This window comes from Leuresthes tenuis, unplaced genomic scaffold (genome assembly GCF_036924035.1).
Source record: "Leuresthes tenuis unplaced genomic scaffold, fLeuTen1.0.hap1 SCAF_12, whole genome shotgun sequence".
In the NCBI taxonomy this organism is placed as follows: Eukaryota; Metazoa; Chordata; class Actinopteri; order Atheriniformes; family Atherinopsidae; genus Leuresthes; species Leuresthes tenuis.
In genome coordinates, this window is record NW_027325366.1 from 1,385,546 (window position 1) to 1,412,105 (window position 26,560).

Genomic DNA, 26,560 nt, shown 5'->3' on the forward strand with positions numbered 1-26,560 from the left:
ATATTCATGATGCCATCTGTTTATATTCATCTGTTTATGTTTATGTCATCTGTTTATATCTATGATGTCATTTGTTTATGTTTATGAGGTCAGCTGTTTATATTTATGTCATTGTTTATATCTATGATGTCAGACAGACAGACAGAATTATCAGCAGATTCTGTTTTTTGGTAAAGTCCAGTTTATCATGAATATACTGAGAAAGATCTTTCTGTTCCTTAAACTAATGAAGACGGTGGTTAACAGGATAATACCTGGGCTTGAGTTTGTAGGAAACTTCTCTCAGTTTATTATTCAGGAGGAACTTGTCCTAACAGGCGTTATACTCAGAGGTCATTCCGGGGTCCAGAGGAGGTAAATGCACGGGTTTGGGCTGCTGGTGCGTCCCCTTTAAAGAGGAATTTCTTTTTGCTTTTTTTTCTAAACCTGGACCTTATTTCTGGAATAAAATACGTTCATCTATAATATTTTGGTTAAAGTCCTGAACTTCCCCTTTAAGGGCAAGTGAGTGTGGAGAGAGAGAGAGCAAAAGATTTGTCTGAAATAGACTGTGTTCAAAGGGTCAGCTGGAGTCCGGTGTCTGTGTCCCACTGCGGGGGGTTAACGGCCTCAGAGAGCCTCTCCCCTGGTCTCCCCTGGTCTCCCCTGGTCTCCCCTGGTCTCCCCTGGTCTCCCCTGTGTCTGCAGACCCAGCAGGAACGGTCAACAGTGCAAATCATATCTGACATCAATAACTGGGGCCAGTTCCTCTGGAGACACAGGAAACCTTTGAATAACTCTGTACAGTTATTGTTAAGCAGCTAATGTTCGGATCTGAAACACATGACTGATGAGACAAGGTGTGCACGCGCACTTTCTGCCAGCAGGGGGAGTGCTGGCATTAAAGAAAACAGAAGAAGGAAGGAGTGGAGAAATAATATGACCTCCTGTCGTCTTCTCCAAGAGCTCAATGGAAACATTACGGAGTCAGAGTAAGAGTCTGAGTCTCAGCTGTGACGTGGCCCTGCAGCTCAGAAACTGCACGTATTCCACAAATATTCTGGTAAACAGTTGCAGGAGGTAATGTAGAACGTGACTTTATTATCAATATTCCTAAGTTAAAAAGGACAGAGAAAAAGATAGATATAGTGCTGTCACAGGCTGTCCTCATATTTATGAATCACAGTGGATGAAAATAATGCAGCAGCGGGGGGGGGCAGAATGAGCTGCTCCCATTAGTAAGTTCCCACAAAACTTTATTTAAACTGTGACGGGTGACATCAGCGCCATAAAGGACACACTCCAGCTGTGTTAAAGCTGAGAAATATTACAATCCAGGGAGAAGGAAATAAAAAGTCAATCATGGAATAAAATACAAGAATCAAACCAAATGAATATATAGATAAAGAAAGAAATAATAGCTGATGAATGAATATATTACAATTAGTGTTTCAACAGCGTTTGGGTTCTTAGATGAAGTTGTTGAGGGTTTCAGTCACAGAAAGTCATCTAACAGGCTGACATCCATTTATCAGATTTATCATCTCTGCTCATGGCTTCCAGCTCATTTCACTCAGTTAGGACGGTTCTGAACACAATGTTGGACCCCTGCCTGATGCTTTGGGGTCCAGTTGATTGTCTTCAGGCAGAACTAAGGACACTGAAACACACCCAGCAAGAAAAAGAAGGAGCAACATCAGTAAGAATTTATTTTCATGTATTTCGTGACAATTAACTTCAAAGACGTTCATTGAGGCTTGTATTTGAGATTATTATTAAGAATAAAACGATATTTGACAAAAAAATCTGTTGTTTTGAGTTACAGTCTCAGTTATTCTGTTTAAAACTGTCCTTCTAAGGGAGGAGATCATTACATATTTCATATTTAAAAACGAAGCTCACAGAGTAGGAGAAGAAGAGCAGGAGGAGCAGCGACAGTCCAGCTCTGTTTACGGCAACGGTTTGCGACAGCGGCAGTGTTTACGGCACACGTGTGTTTGCTGTGATCTGCGGCGGTGTTTACTCCGACATGGTCAAAGTTTGTAAGAAAACAGGGAACAAGAAGAGCTCCGAGATGGAGGAGACTCGTGTGGAGTACCAGGCTGAGGAGGAGGAGGAGGAGGAGGATGGAGCCGATGAAGAGCTCAGCAGCGAGGAGCAGGACGGAGGTGAAGATGAGCGAAAGCGAAGGAAGCTGCTGGAGGCGATCAGCGCCCTCGGAGGCAAGAGGAAGAAGCCGCTGGGAGAGAGGTCCGAGGCGGCCGTGCACATGTCGGAGTTCACGGTCTCCGTGGAGGGGGAGGGCGACAAAATGGAGCTGTCGGACCTGATCGGAACCGCGGAGAAAGCCCCCGCTGTGACGGCCCAGAGCAAGAAGCAACTCCGGAACCTGCAGCGGAGCAACAGGACCGTGGAGTGTCCTCTGAGCAAACAGGAGAGGGAGAGGATCCAGAGGGATGTGGCCTTTCAGAAGGCGGCCTCTGAGGTGAGCCGCTGGGACAGCGTCATCACCCAGAACCAGAGGGCGGAGCAGCTGGTGTTCCCCCTGAACCAGGAGCCGTCAGGGCCCAAACCCATGGAGAGGGTGGTGATGGGCTGGAAGGCTCGGACTCCTCTGGAACAGGAAGTGTTTGCCCTGCTGACTGCCAACAAGCAGCCCGTCACAGACCCCATCCTGACCCCTGCAGAGGAGGCCTCCGTGAGGGCCATGAGCCTGGAGGAGGCCAAGGTCCGCCGGGCTGAGCTGCAGAAAGCCCGGGCCCTGCAGTCCTACTACGAGGCCAAGGCCCGGAGAGAGAGGAAAATCAAGAGCAAAAAGTACCACAAAGTGCAGAACAAGGCCAAGAGGAAGGAGTTCCTCCATCAGTTTGAGCAGATGGTGCAGACGGACCCGGCCGCCGCCCTGGAGCAGCTGCAGAAGATGGAGGTGGCTCGGATGCAGGAGAGGATGTCGCTCAAGCACCAGAACAGTGGCAAGTGGGCCAAGTCCAAGGCCATCATGGCCAAATATGACGAGGGGGCGCGTAAAGCCATGCAGCAGCAGCTGGAGGTGAACAAAGACCTGACCCAGAAGATGGTGACCTCGCTGAGTAACAAGGAGGAGGAGGAGGAGCAGGAGGAGGAGGAAGGAGACTCAGAGATGCTGCCGGACTTTGTGAATGATGCACAGCGCGATGCTTCAAACCCGTGGATGAGAGGGAAGCTTTCTGAAGAGCCTGCAGAGCGAGAGGAGGGTGACACAGCGGGAGGAGGAGGTGGGGAGGAGGAGGAGAAGGAGGAGGTGGTGGAGGAGGAGGCCGACGAAGCAGGAGAGGAGGCCCTCCTCAGAGAGTTCGACAGCAGGAGGAAACTGCGGCAGGCTCAGGAGAGTGATGCAGCCGCTGAGGAGCAGGAGCTGGAGGAGGAGGAGGAGAGGGTGGAGGAGCTGGAGCAGAAGGTGGAGGAGCAGAAGGAGGAGGAGCAGAGGGTGGAGGAGCAGAAGGAGGAGGAGCAGAGGGTGGAGGAGCAGAAGGAGGAGGAGCAGAGGGTGGAGGAGAAGGAGGAGGAGCAGAGGGTGGAGGAGAAGGAGGAGGAGCAGAGGGTGGAGGAGAAGGAGGAGGAGCAGAGGGTGGAGGAGCAGGAGGAGGAGCAGAGGGTGGAGGAGAAGGAGGAGGAGCAGAGGGTGGAGGAGAAGGAGGAGGAGCAGAGGGTGGAGGAGAAGGAGCAGGAGAAGGAGCAGAAGGTGGAGGAGCAGAAGGAGGAGGAGCAGAGGGTGGAGGAGAAGGAGGAGGAGCAGAGGGAGGAGCAGGAGGAGGAGCAGAGGGAGGAGCAGGAGGAGGAGCAGGAGCAGAGGGTGGAGGAGAAGGAGGAGGAGCAGAGGGAGGAGCAGGAGGAGGACGATGAAGCTGCTGCAGAGTCCTCTGACAGGGAGGAGGAGAGCATCTCAGAGTTCAGAAACCTGTTCCATGGACTCAGAAAAGAGGCAGGCAGCAGGGACGGATCATCCCCGCTGGAGGAGGGCCTGATCAGGATCAGGACCGTGGAGGACGTGGAGCTTCTGACTCAGGGCGACACCTCGGCGCCCGTCGAGCAGCCCTCAGCCTCAGAACCGGCGCCGTCTGCAGGCCAACAGGCAGCCAAAGGCAGGAAGAGGAAGAAAGGGATCGAGCTGAAAGAAGTTCTCACCAAAGAGACCAAAGTGATCAAAGTGCCGCTCGCTCCCACCGTGGCAGACTCCGACAGCTCTGAGGAGAAGCTGGACCAGAGGGGGCTCATCAAAGAGGCTTTCGCTGGAGATGACGTCATCTCAGACTTCCTGCGAGACAAGCGGCGGCAGGAGGACGCAGGGAAGCCCAGGGTGGTGGACCTGACGCTGCCCGGCTGGGGTGAGTGGGGAGGGCTGGGCCTCAAGCCGTCCAGCCGCAAGCGCAGAAGGTTCCGGGTCAAGACGGCGCCGCCTGCTCCCAGGAAAGATCAGCACCTGCCCAGCGTCATCATCTCAGAGAAGAGGAACAGCTCCATCAGCCTGCACCAGGTCAACTCGCTGCCCTTCCCCTTTGAGAACCACTCCCAGTTTGAGAGCGCCGTGCGCTCTCCGCTGGGCCGCACCTGGAACACGGAGCGCACCGTGAAGAAGGTCACCAAGCCCAAGGTGCTCACCCAGTTAGGCGCCATCATCGAGCCCATGGCTGAGGAGGAGCTGGTGAGGGACAAGAAGAAGGCGTCTGTCGGCCGGAGCCGCCGGGCCGACTCCAAAAAGGCCCGACTTTAGTTCTGAGTCAGTGAAAAGAACCCTGCTGCTCTGTGGACAAATGTGTGAGCGTTCAGTCAGACACACAGCTGCGGAAAGCTTAATAAAGGTCACATCTGAGAGGTTAACGGGCTTCTGTGAGGTGTTGAAGCAGCTCATGCACTGTCTGTGGGTGTTGTGGGGAGGGCTGTGATCAGATCATTCAGTGTCTGTGGATGTTGTGGAGGGGGCTGTGATCAGATCACTCAGTGTCTGTGGGTGTTGTGGGGAGGGCTGTGATCAGATCACTCAGTGTCTGTGGGTGTTGTGGAGGGGGCTGTGATCAGATCATTCAGTGTCTGGGTGTTGTGGAGAGGGCTGTGATCATTCTATCTGCTGCACTGTGGTCCTGTGTCCTTTCATATGACAGAGACGCTTAACACCAACACATTTCTGTAGAAAACAGGAGGTTTCTGTGTGACAGACTGTTTTTATCCAGGTGCCCCGTCCAACTGCCAGCTGAGTGGAAACCAGTGAAGAAGAATGCTAACTTACCTGATCACGAGCTGAGCTGCAGTTCAACACAATGATAATACTGATGAGCGTGCATGTTATGTACTGTTGTCTCCTTCAGCTTCATTCAGGTTAACCAGATGTTGATAACAAACTGCCAGATGTGACCAGCTGACCATGTGACACGCCGTCACAGTAGAACTGTGTCCAGTGGAAATGTCTGACTGCAGATGATTGTAAGAGTGTGTGAAAGTAAAAGGAATCACAAAACAGACAGCTTGTTGTCATTTTTCTAAACCTTTACTGCCATGCAGGTGGAGGCAGATCTGAGAGCAGCAGTTCTCCTCTGTTTCCTGGCTGATGCAGATCTGGGAGCAGCCCTTTCTGAGTTCTCCTCTGTTTCCTGGCTGATGCAGACCTGGGAGCAGCCCTTTCTGAGTTCTCCTCTGTTTCCTGGCTGATGCAGACCTGGGAGCAGCCCTTTCTGAGTTCTCCTCTGTTTCCTGGCTGGTGCAGACCTGGGAGCAGCCCTTTCTGAGTTCTCCTCTGTTTCCTGGCTGATGCAGACCTGGGAGCAGCCCTTTCTGAGTTCTCCTCTGTTTCCTGGCTGATGCAGATCTGGGAGCAGCCCTTTCTGAGTTCTCCTCTGTTTCCTGGCTGATGCAGACCTGGGAGCAGCCCTTTCTGAGTTCTCCTCTGTTTCCTGGCTGGTGCTCGGTACATTTGTACGGCCATGCAGCAGTGTCTCAGAGAACAGCCGGTACAGTTGGGTTAAACCTTCACACATGGGTGAGAGTGCATACTTTGGCACCTGACGTCTCTGTATTTCACCTGATAGACACTCTATTAAGTCTGGGGGTGCAGTAATGGACTATGCATCAGTTCAGGTAATGGTTGTCAGCTTGAGTGCTCCAGAGGCAGTGGAGGATTCCATTAAACCCTTATAGTTACTAAATCAGTCTTTCTCCACCTTCCTCTCTATCGAACCACTTCTTTTGGGCAATGACTACAGCTTCATTCAGCTCTCAACCATGAACAGAGAGCCTTGGACCTGCTGGACTGCAGCCATCATGCCGCAGATATATGACGGCTGCCGTGGCTGTAAATCAGAGCTGGCTCTCAGAACGCTTTCCTCCGCCGTGCTCATTCATGAGATGCATTCAGATATTTCTCCTGATGAAGAAGCCTGCCAGAGGGTGTTTTCTTGTGATGTGTAACAGCCTAAAAGGTTATCTTTAATGCCTGTCCTCCTGTAGAATAGTGTGAGCCGTGGCTTTCCTCTGATGCCGCCATCATGTGCCAGTGAGGTCTGTGCATGAGAGAGTCTGAAAAAAGCCATTTCCTGCTGTAATCCTCGGCCCGACTCCATTCCCACCCTGACAGGTGTAAGATTAACTTAGTTAGGGGCAGAGCTGCTCATGCACACCAAATTAAATTAATGGAACAAATTTCCCTCCTAATTAAGATGAAAATACGTGTCAGTTGTAACCTTGCTGAGCACTAATTATGTACAAATGATTTATCATCTGTTTCGTCCTGAATAGCAATGGGCTCACCTCTCTGATAGCCCTGGCTGGCTGTTCAGAGATGGCTCCTGATTAACTGTGACAGGTTGTGCTGCGGAGAAGCTGCATGTCGCTGCTGAGCCAATCAGCAGCGCTCTGTGCTCAGACTCTCCTCCCCTCCATTAACCTGCAGTCAGTGTGCAGCTGAGCGTCTCTGCACCGCGGCTCTCCTTCTTGTATCTTTCCTCAGAATGAAAATAGAGTACACTGCATGAGGAGGGACTGTGGGCTGGGGGGTTGTTACTGATGAAGCCCACCTGAGACTGGGCTCCTTTGTGCCTGCATGATCCTGCTAACACCGAGGAGATGGAGTGTCTTTGACACAGACTCCACTTCAGATAAGGAACTGATTCCCCAGAATGCAGTGGAGCTCATGCATCAGCGTGTTCCGGCCTGCTGTAAAGTGTGCTGGAGCAGCACGAGGCCAGTAGGTGGCGCAGTAGGTTCAGCCTGCTGCGGCCGGACCCTCCAAACAAACACAGCCTCATTATGCAGTTACAGTCTTCCTGGCACATTCTATCTTATTTTCTTCTGTCTCTTAAGAATTGATGTATTTGAATGGGCAGCAGCTCTGATTTGCATGACAATCCCAGTCCCTGGAGTTGCTGAGGACACACCGGCCAATCTGTAATCATTGTTCAGCAGGCGCACTCGCAGGGGATGCAGCCTGCTCGGTCATTATCATTCAGTATGCTTCACACATGCTGGTGGAGCTGGTTGGTGCTGCCAGCAGCAGACCATCTGCATTTTGTCCTCATGGTCCCACAGAGGTGGGATGAAGACAGTGATGAAGCACGAAGCTGCAGCTCTGAAGTCTTCCTCCTCCTGCTGGAAACCGGGGGAAGTTTCTCACCTGAAAGTACGTGTTGACTTCTTCAAATGGCCATCGTGTCCAGGTATGAGCTCCAGTCACTGGGGATCATTTGACTTATTGTGCCCCCCCCCCCCCATGCCACAGTTTGCTGGCTGTGTTAAATGTCAGTGTGTCTGTACCGGGGGGGTACCGTGTCCATACCTGGCTGCTCTCTGTGCTTCTGCAGAGCCGGGCTGGAAGATGCACTTTCAGAGGCTGTCATGCACACACACGGGGGGGGGGGTCAAACACTGTGTGTAAAGGCTGCTGTAATGTGCACAGCAGTTTTAAATGTGAGCCAGACAAACAAAGGACAGGATGTGTTCCTGACTCTCAGGCTTTAGAGAACCCTACCTCCCTGCTGGCTGTTCCCAGACCTGTGACATGTCTGCTGGTGTGCATGAGCAGCAGCCATTTTCTTTTGTTGCTCCCATTTCATGCCTCTGCCTCAGTGAGAGTTGGCGTCTCCCTCAGCATCAGGGCTGTCTGGGGATTGGTGGATTAAGCAGAGAGGAGGGGGGGTTAGAGGTTAATCACAGACAACAGAGGGGTCACCGGGCCTATTATTTTGGAGCCAGGAACTGCAATGGTCCAATGAGGATGACATTTACAACCAGGGCCTGGCTCCACCCCTCCATCACCACCCACAGCCCATCCAGCACACGCCATCACTCACACTTATACTGAGGAGCTGACAGCGGTCTGATAATGAAAAGGCCCTCAGTGCTCGGTACAGGCAGGATGATGAATTGTATCCCTCGCTGCTCTCCGGCTGCATCAGGGGGCTTCCAAGTGGCCTTTAAGTACTAATTGAAAGCCCCCGTGCCCTCGTCCTACCTACCAGACTTCTTTTATCCCTCTAATTATTGGGGTTAAGTGAGTGTCCCACAGGACTGTGAGTGCAGCGTGGAACTGGTCCAGTCATCTCAGATAAAAACCAAACCCAGGCAGACTGAAGCTGGAGGCAGGAGCTAATTCAGAGTCTCTGTGGCCCAGCTCAGACAGGAGGGAAAAAAAGCCCCACAGCTCCACATCACTGTGGCATCGAGAGCCAAAGTACCCTGAAAACACACACAAGCATTCATTTTGACACATGGATCACCTCACAACAAATGTGCTGCTTCTGCATGCTTCATTAACCTCAGCAAAAGATTAAAAAAGGTTTCTATTGAAGTTCTTTCCTCAACAGAAACCAGTGACTCTGGAAATAAGGACACAGACACAGAGAAGAAATTAGAAATGATCTCAGCGCTCCTCCTTATATGAGCTCATAATGTTTTTTCTGTGTTCTTTTATCTGAAAGCAGGCTGCCTGTGTAAATTGTAGAGAGCTTGAACCTGTCATGACATCACGGTGCAAAGCTATCATATCTTTTCTTTTTCTTTTCACACAACAGTAAATGATTCTGATGATGAAACTCACCCATCATCCTTCTGGTTTTGTCAAATGTTTTAATGAATAAAAACCGCTGTGAACACATCTGTGCTTTCCAGAGAACACGTGTCTCCTCTGCTTGCCTCTGAATGACAACTTGTAAAGATGTTGGCTGATTTTGAATGATATTAAATCTGATATTCAGATTTTTTTGATAAATACATGAATAAATGAGCCACTGGGAGAAGTTATGTGCAGCTTGTTAACACCGGCGTGCACATTGAGAAATGAGAAATGAACTGAATCAAACTCACTCTTAGGGGATAAAATAATATCATCTAAATGATAGCGGCCCCTCAGTTTTATTTCATAGCCATGATTACAATAACCTTTCCATCTTTATGATGGCACGGGAACAGTTTTATATGAGGAAAATGAAATCTGAAGGCTGCAGATTTAGTTTTAATTTCTCCTCTGAAAATATGTAAAAACAGAGAAAAGTGCCCTGATTTCTTTAGCTAACCTCTGACCCTTCCGTGGACGTTTTCCTTCTTCTTTGTTAGTAACAGTCAATAAACTGCACTGAAAACACTGATAAAATCCTAATATAATCACATGGAGTGAGAGAGAAATGGAGAAGATTTTACAGAAAGAAGACAATAATAAGAACAAAAAGAAAAAGAAAGAACATACAACGCTTACAGGAGGTTTCATTTAAGTTAATCTACCCAAAAAAAGGTGTTTGCATGCAAGAGCAGCTAAGTGTGACATGAAAAGGAATATTTGTCAGTGAAAAGCCCGTCAGAGGAACAACCGACATCATGCCAAAACGTTTTATCACACACACATTTGTGGGGGGAGGGGAAAGTTGATATAGTTTATATTGATTTTTCCTTCTACTGAGAAAACCTGACGTCACTTGTTTGTATTCAGAGGAACAGAATAAGTGACTTCAATGGATGATCTTAAACCAGTGACTTTGGAGGCCTTAAAGCTGTGGAATGAAATCTGGAAAAAGCTGAAAAAAACACGGGTTTGAGTTTTTCAAAATAAACCTTTATTTACACAAAAGAGAGGTACACCAGCAATTAAATATAGATACAGTTAGGAATCAATGCTTGGGGTGAAACATCCATGACCAAACCAAAATGATTAATGAAAAAAAAATTTACAGGGAAAGATTTTAAATCCAATTTTTAAAAAAAAAATAGAAATGATAAATCAAATTACAGTCATAAGTCTTCAGCTTTTACAGCTTTTGCATTTGTACAATATTTTATGTTTTTGTTGTGCATAAAAATCATTATTGGACACCAGTAATGAGTTTTATGCACAACAAAAGATTCAAAACATATGTCTTCTTAAATGATGTTTCTTCAGTAGAAAAAAACGAACAAAAATGTGTTAAATTGGAAATATGATAAGGATAAGAGTATAAGGATACCTAATAGTTTGTTTACAAGGAGACTAAGGTGCAAATCCCAGAAAAGGTGAGTAATTGTTTCATTTTCAAGAGAACAAAAGGAAGATAAATGATCAATATTCAACCCGTGTTCTGCAAAGGTGGAATTTACAGGATAACATCTGTGCCACCTCTTGTACCTCGATCAGGATTAAAATAAAAAATACTGATCAGTGTAAATCATTCCAAACAGAAATGACAGAGGGTTTACAAATAACATCCTTTGGGATTATTTCTCATACGCATTTATTGTTGGTCTTTGCACTCAAAACAGTAACTACATTCCCTACAAAATAATACTCGTAAAGCTGTAAAAAAAACATTGTCTCAGTGGAAAACACCGTTATCAACCCAGTTGTTGAAATGCAATGATTTATGTTTGAAACAAATATCTTTATTATTCAAAATAAAGTGTTTTTGAGGAGATAAATGATGATGGGACAAACAGGAAAGTAACAGTTTGTGAAAGCTGGAAGGTTTTACGGAGAGTTTCTGTGGATTCCTTTTGGTTTATGAGCTGTTTACCCCAATCACGTGACATGTCCTTTTATAACGTGATTACGTCATGCATGTAAACGCTGATTGGCTTCCTACTCTGCCGGAAGTAGCCTCAGAAGGGACAGAAAGCTAATTAAAACGTTCTTTCCTGCAGTTTTTCCTCAACAGCGAGCTACCGATACGTCTTTTGAAATGTAGTAGGAGGAAGGTCTGGCTCCACATCAGGTGAGAGTTAACTTTGACTTAATGACTTTGCTGCTCTGCTTAATCTGCCTTAAGCTAGTTTAGCCTTGACGCTAGCATTGAAACTACGCGGTTGTCGTTGGTCTGTGTATTCGTTAGACATACAAATATACAGATGAGTTAGGCTGAAGCCTCCCAGCTACAGACGGACCACAGACAGGGTCCTTGTTAAAATAGATGCAGTCAAATCTGACCCCGCTGATAAACAGAGCCTTCCAGAGAGCAGTGGAGACGGTTAACCTTTATGGTGAGCCTCGATCACTGCAAGGAGCCATCAGGGTTTGAACGTTATTTTTCCACAGGTGAATGCAGTCAAAGAGTGGTTGAACAGAGGAGAAGGGACCCCATTAATATCCCACCGCATCCTTCGGGTGATCTGAGGGAGTGGAATTGGAAATAAAGCTCCCGGTGTGATATGGTCGTGCTTTTAAACGGGTCACCGTGGATCTCTGGAGCCTGCAGCACGTTCTGGTGTCCGGGGCGAACAGGTGCAGCTGGTGGGATAAAACACCACGTTTTGTGTGGACAGACGGCCTGTGAAAACTGGACAGGTCAGAAAGCCCCTCTGAAACGTGTCAGCGCCTGTTTAACTGTACAGCTGCTGGTTAAATGAAGTGAACTCTCCAGTTAAACTGCAGGAAGGCTGACTGTGTTTCTGCTCCTCACAGTTTAGATGAGACCTGATACAGATGTGCTCCTTTTCAGGAGGGTTTCAGTGAGCTTTAGACCTTTTGTCCTCTGGGTTGGACAATGTAACCCATCCCCATATTTTAATAGCTTCAACAGGAACAGTTTGCTCGCTGCTTACTGTCGTGATGTTTGATCTCTGGTTGAACATCGGACACAAACCAGCCCATAACTCATTAGTGTGTGTGTGTGTTACAGTGTGGAATTAAACAGATGTTGGATTGCTCTGAACGTTGCGTTTGAGGCCAAACACAAAGAAGTGCTTTTTAATTTTTTTTATCCACTGTTGATTCCAGTGAAAGTAACTTCAGGAACACCATGAGTTGTTTAAATTGACTCCGACCAGCAGAAAAATAAAATGGCTTCAGTCCTCAGAAACATGGAAGAAGGCGCCTAAAAGCTCGCTTTGTTTGAGAAATGAACCGATGGTTGAAAGATTCGATGAATGAAAGCTTAAAAAAACGTCCACACTTTAAAAACACTCATCTGCTGCTGCACTTAGCTGGAAGAAAACAGATAATCTGTTTCTTTAAATCCCTGTGAGGGTGTTGGGCTGAAGGCGTGGACCTTCTCACCGGGTAATGTGTGAAGCTGTGCATCAGCTTTTATCCAAAGCGACTGCAGGTAGGCAGTCAGGGTAAGGGGGTCTTGCCTAAGGACCCCTACTGGAGACAGTACCTTTCATGCAGGGGATTTGAACCCAGATCACCCACATGGAAGGTGGCCATCTTACCACTACACTATCAGTCACTATCCAATCCACCCTTCAGAGGAGGCTCATTTCTCCTGCTTGTGTTTCTGATCTCATTCTTTTGGTGACGACCCACTGCTAAAGCTGCTGTAAAAAAAATAATCCGGTCTCGATTAATGAAATCCGATTAAAGTGAACATTCATTCATTCAGCACGTGTGGGGAAGAACCAGAACTGTCTGTGGGGAACATGACTGACAGCATCACGCCACTCATTGTTTGTCTGTCTTAGGCTTCCGGATGTCCCTAACACTGACGGCCATGAGCAGCGGGGCGGCAACCAGCGGCGCGGCGACCAGCGGGGCGGCGACCAGCGGCCAGCAGCAGCGGCCCATGTCTGAGCAGCACTGGTCTCGGGGCCCTTACATCTCAGCCATCACCAACAGGTGAGCTCTGCCGCTGCTCCACATGAGGAGCTAACGGCCGTGTGAGGGTCTCTTACTCCTTCTGCTCTGTGCTCCAGGACCACCAACCTGCTGATCCGAGGCGCCATGCTGTTCTCAGTGGGCGTGTTCCTGGCTCTGGTGCTGAACCTGCTTCAGGTGCAGAGGAACGTCACCCTTTTCCCCCCTGATGTCATCGGCAGCATCTTCTCCTCAGCCTGGTGGGTGCCACCCTGCTGCGGCACAGCCTCAGGTGGGTGGAAACACGGTCCAGCTGTGCACCTCTCAGACAGATGTGGCACTGAAATATGAACTGCTCAAACTGTGGCTAAGTTCAGGGATCTGAGGTCAGAACACGGTCAAACGATCTTCTGTTGACTCTGGCAGCATGCTGTCATGCAAACATTCACATTTGTCTGCCTCTGCAAAGCGCCGATGGTTGGATTCTACTGGTACCAGTACCTCCCAGGTGCTCTGTTACAGCTGAAGTTAATCATTTGCCAGAGGAGCACAAAGTGCAAAGTTTCCAGTTGTTGAATGTGAAGTGATTTGATAACATGGGAACACTTTGTGGCTTTATTTAGGGGTTAATTCCGTGGTCATTTAGCTGTGTTGCTCTGTTTTATCCTGTGGCTCATACGGGTTATCCAGATGTGAGCTGTGGTGCCGCTCACCTCAGTTTGGTCTCTTTTCTCATGGCAAAAGTGGACGACTTTACAAAGAAGATGAAATAAAATGCACATTGTTTGTGTAAAAACCGCAGCTTAGCCTTGATTTAACTGTAAGTACGCATTATACTCCATGAAAGTGGCTCTGCGTGGCTAAAGCTAGGCCACGCCTGTGGTTAACTAAGCTGTTGTTACATGAGCTGTGAAGGCTGCCGGCCTGCTCGGTGTGAAGGCCGGACCTCTGACACATTTTAATCCCTGTCCTCTTCCCCCTCAGCGGTGATCGGGCTGCTGTACCCCTGCATCGACAGCCGGCTCGGTGAACCACACAAGTTCAAGAGGGAATGGTCCAGTGTGATGCGCTGTGTGGCTGTGTTTGTGGGAATAAACCATGCCAGTGCTGTATCCTTTTGTCCCCGCTGTCAGTACCTGGTGCTTGATGGGAAAATGATTCATCTGAACCCCTGCGCAGGCAGAAGCATCATCACTGCTGAAATGGGCAGAATCTGAATAAAACTGAGAGCTAACATCCATAAATCCACAGATCCTGACGTTGTGAATATTATGAACATATCTGACAGTGAGTTCTGTAGATTTTGGGGTAAACTTGGGTTCTACCCAGTCATCCAGCCTCCTGCCTCTGTGTCTCAGCCCAACTTCAACCTCAGATTAACAGGAAATGTCTTCAGCCGCCCGTTGAACACATGACTCGTGATGAGGCTTTTCAGGACATGATGTCAGAGGTCTGTCCTCCCCTTAGCTGCACAGTAACCTTGTACTGTGTGTAGCTCTAAATGACATCATTTCCAGCCTGGAAGGCGGTCACTGCTCTAAGTCACAGTTTACTGGGTCACACGGCTGCTTTTGGCCCTCCTTCCTGTTGGGGAGGAGCTGCTCAGAGCTTCAGCTGTACAGATACCAGAACTCAACCACACACACACTTTCTTTACTGTGGAAGCTGTAAAGAATAAATCAATTGAATGGGTGGTGTCATGTACAGGACCTGTGTGGAGGTTGTCAGGACACGCAGTCTCTGGTCTGTGTTGGACAGATGGTTTTACAGCAGGGATGTTCTGTTCTGTTCTGTTCTGCTGATGGGCTGTGCGATATGAGGGCATTAGGCAGCAGCTAGCTAAGACCAAAACAGACATTAACACAGGCGTTGGACAAAGGCTCTCCTATGACAAGTCAAGCAAGCGATGGAAAGAGGGAACAGAAGCAGTTAGCTTTTAAGATGCAAAGTACGTGGTACGTTGAAGACGGTAGAAAAGGTTCAGACGCCTGCTTCAAGTAGTTGACCCGCGGTACGAGCTGCCCAGCTGAAAACACTTCCCCAACACTGCCATGCCACGCCTCTACTCTGAGCGCAAAGTTCAATTTAAAACTATTTCAGATAAAAGCTGTTAAGAAAGGTTCTTTGGACTAAATCGTCTGTTTTTCAGTTTAAGATAGGAGATATGATATTGGATATGATGCTGGATAGTGTAGTGGTATGATCCCCTGCATGAAAGGTATTACCTCCAGTAGGGGTCCTTAGGAAAGACCCCCCCACCCTATCTGTAAGTCGCTTTGGATAAAAGCGTCTGATAAAAACATAAACATATATTTTTGCCGTATCGCCCACCCCTCGGTGTGTTTCTCTTACATCGGGGATGTCCTCATCCGGTCCTGGGGGGCCGCTGTCCTGCAGAGGTTTTCCTGCGTCAGCACACCTGATTCAGATCAGTGCGTCATCAGCAGGCTTGTGCAGAACCACAAACCTTTGAATTCAGGTGTGTTGAAGCACGGAAACAGCTCAAAGCTGCAGGACAGCGGCCTTTCTTAGTGCTTTCTGTCTTACATGGTGAGGACGTAGGTCTGCTGCACGTGTGGACTTCCTGTAAGTGTCCCAACAGGTAACGGTGGATTATTTGTATTTTTTTAGGGTTAGTAAAGCACACTTGAGGTATCTTGTGTTGTGAAGTTGTTGGCAGGGCAGACTGAGATAGGATGGCGTATAAAATGCTCTCTGAATGCTCAGTTTTACATGTTGTGGCCTCCATGTCGCCCATGAATTCCCAACATCTTGCTTCACTCACCCCACCCAGTCTTAAGCAGAGCGACGGAAATGCCAACAAAGAGGGTCGTGTGAGCAGTCCGTGTCCTACCTGAAGCCGTTTAAATGAGTGAATGTTGGGAGTGGGGGGGCTCGCTGTGCCTGTGTGGTCCTTGACCCTCTCCCTGTCAGAAAGTGGACTTTGCTAACAACGTGCAGCTGTCTCTGACCCTGGCGGCCCTCTCCATCGGTCTGTGGTGGACGTTCGATCGCTCCCGCAGTGGCTTTGCTCTGGGGGTCAGCATCGCCCTGCTGGCAACGCTGACCACCCAGCTCCTGGTTTACAACGGGGTCTTCCAGTAAGTTCTCTCACTCACCGCCACTGAACACTGTGTACTGACAGATCTGACAGTTCAATGTGTTCTGAATACATTTAGTTAATGTTTGGGGCACTTCCGCACTGTTGGACTGAATGAACACCTTCAGAGTAACTCTGTGGCTCTCTGTGTAACCTTCAGGCAGTCTGCTGGTAGACATGAAGTCAAATATCTGTAACTATCACCTCAAAATGAGGCCAATACACCCATAGTTCCCTCTCCTCACTCCACTCTGGTGCCACAGAAGCCCAGACTGAACAAACCGAGGACTGGTCTGTTGTGTTGCTCATCCACCACAGTTTGAATTTGGAAGAGAAGGGAGAGCTGGGGCTGCTCAGGTGGTTCCAGAGTCCTCCACACTGGTTTCAGATGTCCTGCTGAAGAGAAAACAGCCACAAGCTTTGTTCTAATAACCCTGTATGAAAGTGAACCCCGTATGAAAGTGAACCCTGTATGAAAGTGAACCCTGTATGAAAGTGAACCCTGTATGAAAGTGAACCCTGTATGAAAGTGAACCCTGTATGAAAGTGAACCCTGTATGAAAGTGAACCCTGTATGACAGTGAACCCTGTATGAAAGTGAACCCTGTATGACAGTGAACCCTGTATGACAGTGAACCCTGTATGACAGTGAACCCTGTATGAAAGTGAACCCTGTATGAAAGTGAACCCCGTATGAAAGTGAACCCTGTATGAAAGTGAACCCTGTATGAAAGTGAACCCTGTATGAAAGTGAACCCTGTATGAAAGTGAACCCTGTATGAAAGTGAACCCTGTATGAAAGTGAACCCTGTATGACAGTGAACCCTGTATGAAAGTGAACCCTGTATGAAAGTGAACCCTGTATGAAAGTGAACCCTGTATGAAAGTGAACCCCGTATGAAAGTGAACCCTGTATGAAAGTGAACCCTGTATGAAAGTGAACCCTGTATGAAAGTGAACCCTGTATGAAAGTGAACCCTGTATGAAAGTGAACCCTGTATGAAAGTGAACCCTGTATGAAAGTGAACCCTGTATGAAAGTGAACCCTGTATGACAGTGAACCCTGTATGACAGTGAACCCTGTATGACAGTGAACCCTGTATGAAAGTGAACCCTGTATGAAAGTGAACCCCGTATGAAAGTGAACCCTGTATGACAGTGAACCCTGTATGACAGTGAACCCTGTATGACAGTGAACCCTGTATGACAGTGAACCCTGTATGAAAGTGAACCCTGTATGAAAGTGAACCCCGTATGAAAGTGAACCCTGTATGAAAGTGAACCCTGTATGAAAGTGAACCCTGTATGAAAGTGAACCCTGTATGAAAGTGAACCCTGTATGAAAGTGAACCCTGTATGAAAGTGAACCCTGTATGACAGTGAACCCTGTATGAAAGTGAACCCTGTATGAAAGTGAACCCTGTATGAAAGTGAACCCTGTATGAAAGTACACCCTGTATTACAGTGAACCCTGTATGAAAGTGAACCCTGTATTACAGTGAACCCTGTATGACAGTGAACCCTGTATGAAAGTGAACCCTGTATGAAAGTGAACCCTGTATGACAGTGAACCCTGTATGAAAGTGAACCCTGTATGAAAGTGAACCCTGTATGAAAGTGAACCCTGTATGAAAGTGAACCCCGTATGAAAGTGCACCCCGTATGAAAGTGCACCCCGTATGAAAGTGCACCCCGTATGAAAGTGCACCCCGTATGAAAGTGCACCCCGAATGAAAGTGCACCCCGTATGAAAGTGAACCCCGTATGAAAGTGAACCCCGTATGAAAGTGAACCCTGTATGAAAGTGAACCCTGTATGACAGTGAACCCTGTATGACAGTGAACCCTGTATGACAGTGAACCCCGTATGACAGTGAACCCCGTATGAAAGTGAACCCCGTATGAAAGTACACCCTGTATGAAAGTGAACCCCGTATGAAAGTGAACCCCGTATGAAAGTGAACCCCGTATGAAAGTGAACCCCGTATGAAAGTGAACCCCGTATGAAAGTGAACCCCGTATGAAAGTGAACCCCGTATGAAAGTGAACCCCGTATGAAAGTGAACCCCGTATGAAAGTGAACCCCGTATGAAAGTACACCCTGTATGAAAGTGAACCCCGTATGAAAGTGAACCCCGTATGAAAGTGAACCCCGTATGAAAGTGAACCCCGTATGAAAGTGAACCCCGTATGAAAGTGAACCCCGTATGAAAGTGAACCCCGTATGAAAGTGAACCCCGTATGAAAGTGAACCCCGTATGAAAGTGAACCCCGTATGAAAGTGAACCCCGTATGAAAGTGAACCCCGTATGAAAGTGAACCCCGTATGAAAGTGAACCCCGTATGAAAGTGAACCCCGTATTACAGTGAACCCCGTATTACAGTGAACCCTGTATTACAGTGAACCCTGTATGAAAGTGAACCCTGTATGACAGTGAACCCTGTATGAAAGTGAACCCTGTATGACAGTGAACCCTGTATGAAAGTGAACCCTGTATGAAAGTACACCCTGTATGAAAGTGAACCCTGTATGACAGTGAACCCTGTATGAAAGTGAACCCTGTATGAAAGTGAACCCTGTATTACAGTGAACCCTGTATGAAAGTGAACCCTGTATGACAGTGAACCCTGTATGACAGTGAACCCTGTATGACAGTGAACCCTGTATGAAAGTACACCCTGTATGAAAGTGAACCCTGTATGAAAGTACACCCTGTATTACAGTGAACCCTGTATGAAAGTGAACCCTGTATGACGGTGAACCCTGTATGAAAGTACACCCTGTATGAAAGTACACCCTGTATGAAAGTGAACCCTGTATGAAAGTGAACCCTGTATGACAGTGAACCCTGTATGACAGTGAACCCTGTATGAAAGTGAACCCTGTATGAAAGTGAACCCTGTATGAAAGTGAACCCTGTATGAAAGTACACCCTGTATGACAGTGAACCCTGTATGAAAGTGAACCCTGTATGACAGTGAACCCTGTATGAAAGTGAACCCTGTATGACAGTGAACCCTGTATGAAAGTGAACCCTGTATGAAAGTACACCCTGTATGAAAGTGAACCCTGTATGAAAGTACACCCTGTATGACAGTGAACCCTGTATGACAGTGAACCCTGTATGAAAGTGAACCCTGTATGAAAGTGAACCCTGTATGACAGTGAACCCTGTATGACAGTGAACCCTGTATGACAGTGAACCCTGTATGAAAGTACACCCTGTATGAAAGTGAACCCTGTATGAAAGTACACCCTGTATGAAAGTGAACCCTGTATTACAGTGAACCCTGTATGACAGTGAACCCTGTATGAAAGTGAACCCTGTATGAAAGTGAACCCTGTATGACAGTGAACCCTGTATGAAAGTGAACCCTGTATGAAAGTGATCCCTGTATGACAGTGATCCCTGTATGACAGTGAACCCTGTATGACAGTGAACCCTGTATGACAGTGAACCCTGTATGACAGTGAACCCTGTATGACAGTGAACCCTGTATGAAAGTGAACCCTGTATGAAAGTACACCCTGTATGAAAGTGAACCCTGTATGAAAGTACACCCTGTATTACAGTGAACCCTGTATTACAGTGAACCCTGTATGACAGTGAACCCTGTATGAAAGTGAACCCTGTATGACAGTGAACCCTGTATGAAAGTGAACCCTGTATGAAAGTACACCCTGTATTACAGTGAACCCTGTATGAAAGTGAACCCTGTATTACAGTGAACCCTGTATTACAGTGAACCCTGTATGAAAGTGAACCCTGTATGAAAGTGAACCCCGTATGAAAGTACACCCTGTATGAAAGTGAACCCTGTATGACAGTGAACCCTGTATGACAGTGAACCCTGTATGACAGTGAACCCTGTATGAAAGTGAACCCTGTATGAAAGTACACCCTGTATTACAGTGAACCCTGTATGAAAGTGAACCCTGTATGACAGTGAACCCTGTATGAAAGTGAACCCTGTATGACAGTGAACCCTGTATGAAAGTACACCCTGTATGAAAGTGAACCCTGTATGAAAGTACACCCTGTATGAAAGTGAACCCTGTATGACAGTGAACCCTGTATGAAAGTACACCCTGTATGAAAGTGAACCCTGTATGAAAGTGCACCCTGTATGAAAGTGCACCCTGTATGAAAGTGCACCCTGTATGACAGTGAACCCTGTATGAAAGTGAACCCTGTATGAAAGTACACCCTGTATGAAAGTACACCCTGTATGAAAGTGAACCCTGTATGAAAGTACACCCTGTATTACAGTGAACCCTGTATGAAAGTGAACCCTGTATGACAGTGAACCCTGTATGACAGTGAACCCTGTATGACAGTGAACCCTGTATGAAAGTACACCCTGTATGAAAGTGAACCCTGTATGAAAGTACACCCTGTATTACAGTGAACCCTGTATGAAAGTGAACCCTGTATGACAGTGAACCCTGTATGACAGTGAACCCTGTATGAAAGTACACCCTGTATGAAAGTACACCCTGTATGAAAGTGAACCCTGTATGAAAGTGAACCCTGTATGACAGTGAACCCTGTATGACAGTGAACCCTGTATGACAGTGAACCCTGTATGAAAGTGAACCCTGTATGAAAGTGAACCCTGTATGAAAGTACACCCTGTATGACAGTGAACCCTGTATGAAAGTGAACCCTGTATGACAGTGAACCCTGTATGAAAGTGAACCCTGTATGACAGTGAACCCTGTATGAAAGTGAACCCTGTATGAAAGTACACCCTGTATGAAAGTGAACCCTGTATGAAAGTACACCCTGTATGACAGTGAACCCTGTATGACAGTGAACCCTGTATGAAAGTGAACCCTGTATGAAAGTGAACCCTGTATGAAAGTGAACCCTGTATGACAGTGAACCCTGTATGACAGTGAACCCTGTATGAAAGTACACCCTGTATGAAAGTGAACCCTGTATGAAAGTACACCCTGTATGAAAGTGAACCCTGTATTACAGTGAACCCTGTATGACAGTGAACCCTGTATGAAAGTGAACCCTGTATGAAAGTGAACCCTGTATGACAGTGAACCCTGTATGACAGTGAACCCTGTATGAAAGTGATCCCTGTATGACAGTGAACCCTGTATGACAGTGAACCCTGTATGACAGTGAACCCTGTATGACAGTGAACCCTGTATGACAGTGAACCCTGTATGACAGTGAACCCTGTATGAAAGTGAACCCTGTATGAAAGTACACCCTGTATGAAAGTGAACCCTGTATGAAAGTACACCCTGTATTACAGTGAACCCTGTATTACAGTGAACCCTGTATGACAGTGAACCCTGTATGACAGTGAACCCTGTATGAAAGTGAACCCTGTATGAAAGTACACCCTGTATGAAAGTGAACCCTGTATGAAAGTGAACCCTGTATTACAGTGAACCCTGTATTACAGTGAACCCTGTATGACAGTGAACCCTGTATGAAAGTGAACCCTGTATGACAGTGAACCCTGTATGACAGTGAACCCTGTATGAAAGTACACCCTGTATTACAGTGAACCCTGTATTACAGTGAACCCTGTATGACAGTGAACCCTGTATGAAAGTGAACCCTGTATGACAGTGAACCCTGTATGACAGTGAACCCTGTATGAAAGTACACCCTGTATGACAGTGAACCCTGTATGAAAGTGAACCCTGTATGACAGTGAACCCTGTATGACAGTGAACCCTGTATGAAAGTACACCCTGTATGAAAGTGAACCCTGTATGAAAGTACACCCTGTATGAAAGTGAACCCTGTATGAAAGTACACCCTGTATGAAAGTGAACCCTGTATGAAAGTGAACCCTGTATGACAGTGAACCCTGTATGACAGTGAACCCTGTATGAAAGTGAACCCTGTATGACAGTGAACCCTGTATGACAGTGAACCCTGTATGACAGTGAACCCTGTATGACAGTGAACCCTGTATGAAAGTGAACCCTGTATGACAGTGAACCCTGTATGAAAGTGAACCCTGTATGAAAGTACACCCTGTATGAAAGTGAACCCTGTATGAAAGTACACCCTGTATTACAGTGAACCCTGTATGAAAGTGAACCCTGTATGAAAGTGAACCCTGTATGACAGTGAACCCTGTATGACAGTGAACCCTGTATGAAAGTACACCCTGTATGAAAGTGAACCCTGTATGAAAGTACACCCTGTATTACAGTGAACCCTGTATTACAGTGAACCCTGTATGAAAGTGAACCCTGTATGACAGTGAACCCTGTATGACAGTGAACCCTGTATGAAAGTGAACCCTGTATGACAGTGAACCCTGTATGAAAGTACACCCTGTATGAAAGTGAACCCTGTATGAAAGTACACCCTGTATGAAAGTGAACCCTGTATGAAAGTACACCCTGTATGAAAGTGAACCCTGTATGACAGTGAACCCTGTATGAAAGTACACCCTGTATGAAAGTGAACCCTGTATGAAAGTGCACCCTGTATGAAAGTGCACCCTGTATGAAAGTGCACCCTGTATGACAGTGAACCCTGTATGAAAGTGAACCCTGTATGAAAGTACACCCTGTATGAAAGTACACCCTGTATGAAAGTGAACCCTGTATGAAAGTACACCCTGTATTACAGTGAACCCTGTATGAAAGTGAACCCTGTATGACAGTGAACCCTGTATGACAGTGAACCCTGTATGAAAGTACACCCTGTATGAAAGTGAACCCTGTATGAAAGTACACCCTGTATTACAGTGAACCCTGTATGAAAGTGAACCCTGTATGAAAGTGAACCCTGTATGAAAGTACACCCTGTATGAAAGTACACCCTGTATGAAAGTGAACCCTGTATGACAGTGAACCCTGTATGACAGTGAACCCTGTATGACAGTGAACCCTGTATGAAAGTGAACCCTGTATGACAGTGAACCCTGTATGAAAGTGAACCCTGTATGAAAGTGAACCCTGTATGAAAGTGAACCCTGTATGAAAGTGAACCCTGTATGAAAGTGAACCCTGTATGAAAGTGAACCCTGTATGAAAGTACACCCTGTATGAAAGTGAACCCTGTATGAAAGTACACCCTGTATGACAGTGAACCCTGTATGACAGTGAACCCTGTATGAAAGTGAACCCTGTATGAAAGTGAACCCTGTATGACAGTGAACCCTGTATTACAGTGAACCCTGTATGACAGTGAACCCTGTATGAAAGTGAACCCTGTATGAAAGTGAACCCTGTATGACAGTGAACCCTGTATGACAGTGAACCCTGTATGAAAGTGAACCCTGTATGACAGTGAACCCTGTATGACAGTGAACCCTGTATGAAAGTGAACCCTGTATGAAAGTACACCCTGTATGAAAGTGAACCCTGTATGAAAGTACACCCTGTATTACAGTGAACCCTGTATTACAGTGAACCCTGTATGACAGTGAACCCTGTATGAAAGTGAACCCTGTATGACAGTGAACCCTGTATGAAAGTGAACCCTGTATGAAAGTACACCCTGTATGAAAGTGAACCCTGTATGAAAGTGAACCCTGTATTACAGTGAACCCTGTATTACAGTGAACCCTGTATGACAGTGAACCCTGTATGAAAGTGAACCCTGTATGACAGTGAACCCTGTATGACAGTGAACCCTGTATGAAAGTACACCCTGTATTACAGTGAACCCTGTATTACAGTGAACCCTGTATGACAGTGAACCCTGTATGAAAGTGAACCCTGTATGACAGTGAACCCTGTATGACAGTGAACCCTGTATGACAGTGAACCCTGTATGAAAGTACACCCTGTATGACAGTGAACCCTGTATGAAAGTGAACCCTGTATGACAGTGAACCCTGTATGACAGTGAACCCTGTATGAAAGTACACCCTGTATGAAAGTGAACCCTGTATGAAAGTACACCCTGTATGAAAGTGAACCCTGTATGAAAGTACACCCTGTATGAAAGTGAACCCTGTATGACAGTGAACCCTGTATGACAGTGAACCCTGTATGAAAGTGAACCCTGTATGACAGTGAACCCTGTATGACAGTGAACCCTGTATGAAAGTGAACCCTGTATGACAGTGAACCCTGTATGAAAGTGAACCCTGTATGAAAGTACACCCTGTATGAAAGTGAACCCTGTATGAAAGTACACCCTGTATTACAGTGAACCCTGTATTACAGTGAACCCTGTATGACAGTGAACCCTGTATGACAGTGAACCCTGTATGACAGTGAACCCTGTATGAAAGTGAACCCTGTATGAAAGTACACCCTGTATGAAAGTGAACCCTGTATGAAAGTGAACCCTGTATGACAGTGAACCCTGTATGACAGTGAACCCTGTATGACAGTGAACCCTGTATGAAAGTACACCCTGTATGAAAGTGAACCCTGTATGAAAGTGAACCCTGTATGACAGTGAACCCTGTATGACAGTGAACCCTGTATGACAGTGAACCCTGTATGAAAGTACACCCTGTATGAAAGTGAACCCTGTATGAAAGTGAACCCTGTATGACAGTGAACCCTGTATGACAGTGAACCCTGTATGAAAGTACACCCTGTATGAAAGTGAACCCTGTATGAAAGTGAACCCTGTATGACAGTGAACCCTGTATGAAAGTGAACCCTGTATGAAAGTACACCCTGTATGAAAGTACACCCTGTATGAAAGTACACCCTGTATGAAAGTGAACCCTGTATGAAAGTGAACCCTGTATGAAAGTGAACCCTGTATGACAGTGAACCCTGTATGACAGTGAACCCCGTATGAAAGTGAACCCCGTATGAAAGTACACCCTGTATGAAAGTGAACCCTGTATGACAGTAAACGCTGTATGAAAGTGGTGGATTGTGTCGTTTGAACATGATTTTTTGGGTCCCTGCGCAGGTATACTTCTCCAGACTTCCTCTACATTCGTTCCTGGCTTCCCTGCATCTTCTTCGCTGGGGTCATCACCATGGGAAACATAGGGCGGCAGCTGGCCTTGGTAAGAGTTTCCACTCTGTCAGGGAGTCTTTTCATTTGATAAACGCTGTAAATAAGTTGAAGTTCAGCGTGAGCGGCCCTCAGAGGAAGGGTCAGCCACCTGTAACTGCTGTGCTGCTCCTCTTGTTTCAGTACGAATACAAGTTCCTTCAGGAGAAGAGCCACCAGGACTGAGGGATGCCCCGTGTTCATCGGGCCTCTGAGAGCTGCGGCGTGCAGCAGGCCGCACTGACCCTGCATCACGCCAAACGAGCCCTGAGCTCCTGATTGGCTGCCTTCTGCTGGCGAGGACAGTATTTCTGACGATCTCTCTTCAGGCCTTTCACAGATCACAGCAGCTGCTGTGCACATTCTGCCCTGAGCTCTGGGACAGTGTAGTTTATGTCCATTAATGTGGAAAAGGATCGACGGCGGAGCAGAGGAACCTTGGGCTCCACGGTGCCAAACTCCCAGGATCAGGTCTTATCTGGATAAGTGGCAGCCTTCTCAGCTTCTTTCTTGTGAGACATGGACTTTTTATTGTGTGTAGTTAGCTCTTAAGTGTTTGGAAATGTTTCTGGTGCTCGGTACTGTGTCTGAGGACCAGCGGCAGGTGGCCTGCACAGCACCATCAGGTCCAAAGAATGAAAAGCACACAGCGCAGTATGGCTTTCACTCAGCAGCAGCAGGACTTTCAGCTCATTCTTCCATGAACTCGCATCACTTTTAAACTCCCTGAACACAGACATTCTGTCGGGGAGCCACACTTGGCCAAAACCCCACCCTGTAGCCTTTTCAGCTGTTCGTTAACAACGAGGGAAGCAGCTGGAAGAAGAGCAGAGCCTCCAGCTCAGGTTCTTCACTCAGCTTCAGTGAAACCAGAAACATAAAGTCCCATTGGAAGTGTTCAGAGACGCTATGTGTGGTCCGCTGGAAGTATTTAAAGATCAGTCACTGCAGTGTGATGCATTCATCAGTGAGGAGAAGAAACCCAGAGGATGGGCCCAGGCTCCTCCCTGTGGGACGCCTCCATGTATTGAGACCTCATTAGTGAATGACAGGGGAAGCACTGAGCTCTCTGAGCAGCGGGACCGGACTATGAAAACAGTGTTTCCTCTTATTTTATCAGTAGATTTGAAGAAGAAATGTTTTTCCTGCTGCGACCTCGGCTTTTTTCTTTTTCATCATGATAATCTGAAGTTTATTTTCTGAACGGTGTGGAATGACAGCTGTGTTCAAAGCACTGTGAAATATTAATGTGTGTAATAAAGACGTGGCTGTCAGTGGCTGTCTCATCTCTTTGTTCACCTGATGCTATATTAAACTTCCAAACAATTCAGAAAGCACAAAAACAGAGGGATTGTGTTAATCCAGCAGAAAATGGACTTCTAAACAGCTAATTAGACTGAAATGGTAGAAACTGGAGCTTATCAAAGCCAGACTAGAGTACTTAGATAATACAGATGCAAATCGAATCCCTCCTGCTTGTCAGCGCTCTGTTCATGCGCCAAAGTCCCATCTTTCTGCATCTTTC

At 46.9% G+C, this 26,560-nt stretch overlaps 2 protein-coding genes across 2 annotated transcripts; both read left to right on the forward strand.

Annotated features, from left to right (window-relative positions):
* The first annotated feature begins 1,926 nt into the window (after window positions 1–1,926).
* On the forward strand, window positions 1,927–9,038 carry LOC140320041 (U3 small nucleolar RNA-associated protein 14 homolog A). Its single transcript, XM_072397808.1, has 2 exons — window positions 1,927–5,436; window positions 5,515–9,038. Exon 1 carries the CDS (start codon window positions 2,009–2,011, stop codon window positions 4,727–4,729), a length of 2,721 nt encoding a protein of 906 aa, XP_072253909.1. The 5' UTR covers window positions 1,927–2,008; the 3' UTR covers window positions 4,730–5,436; window positions 5,515–9,038.
* Window positions 9,039–11,026: 1,988 nt separating this feature from the next.
* On the forward strand, window positions 11,027–26,291 carry insig2 (insulin induced gene 2). The gene is made up of 7 exons (XM_072397796.1): window positions 11,027–11,177; window positions 12,865–13,018; window positions 13,096–13,268; window positions 13,961–14,085; window positions 15,911–16,077; window positions 24,949–25,048; window positions 25,180–26,291. The coding sequence occupies exons 2-7, from the start codon at window positions 12,873–12,875 to the stop codon at window positions 25,219–25,221; spliced, it is 753 nt and encodes a 250-aa protein (XP_072253897.1). The 5' UTR covers window positions 11,027–11,177; window positions 12,865–12,872; the 3' UTR covers window positions 25,222–26,291.
* Window positions 26,292–26,560: the final 269 nt, after the last annotated feature.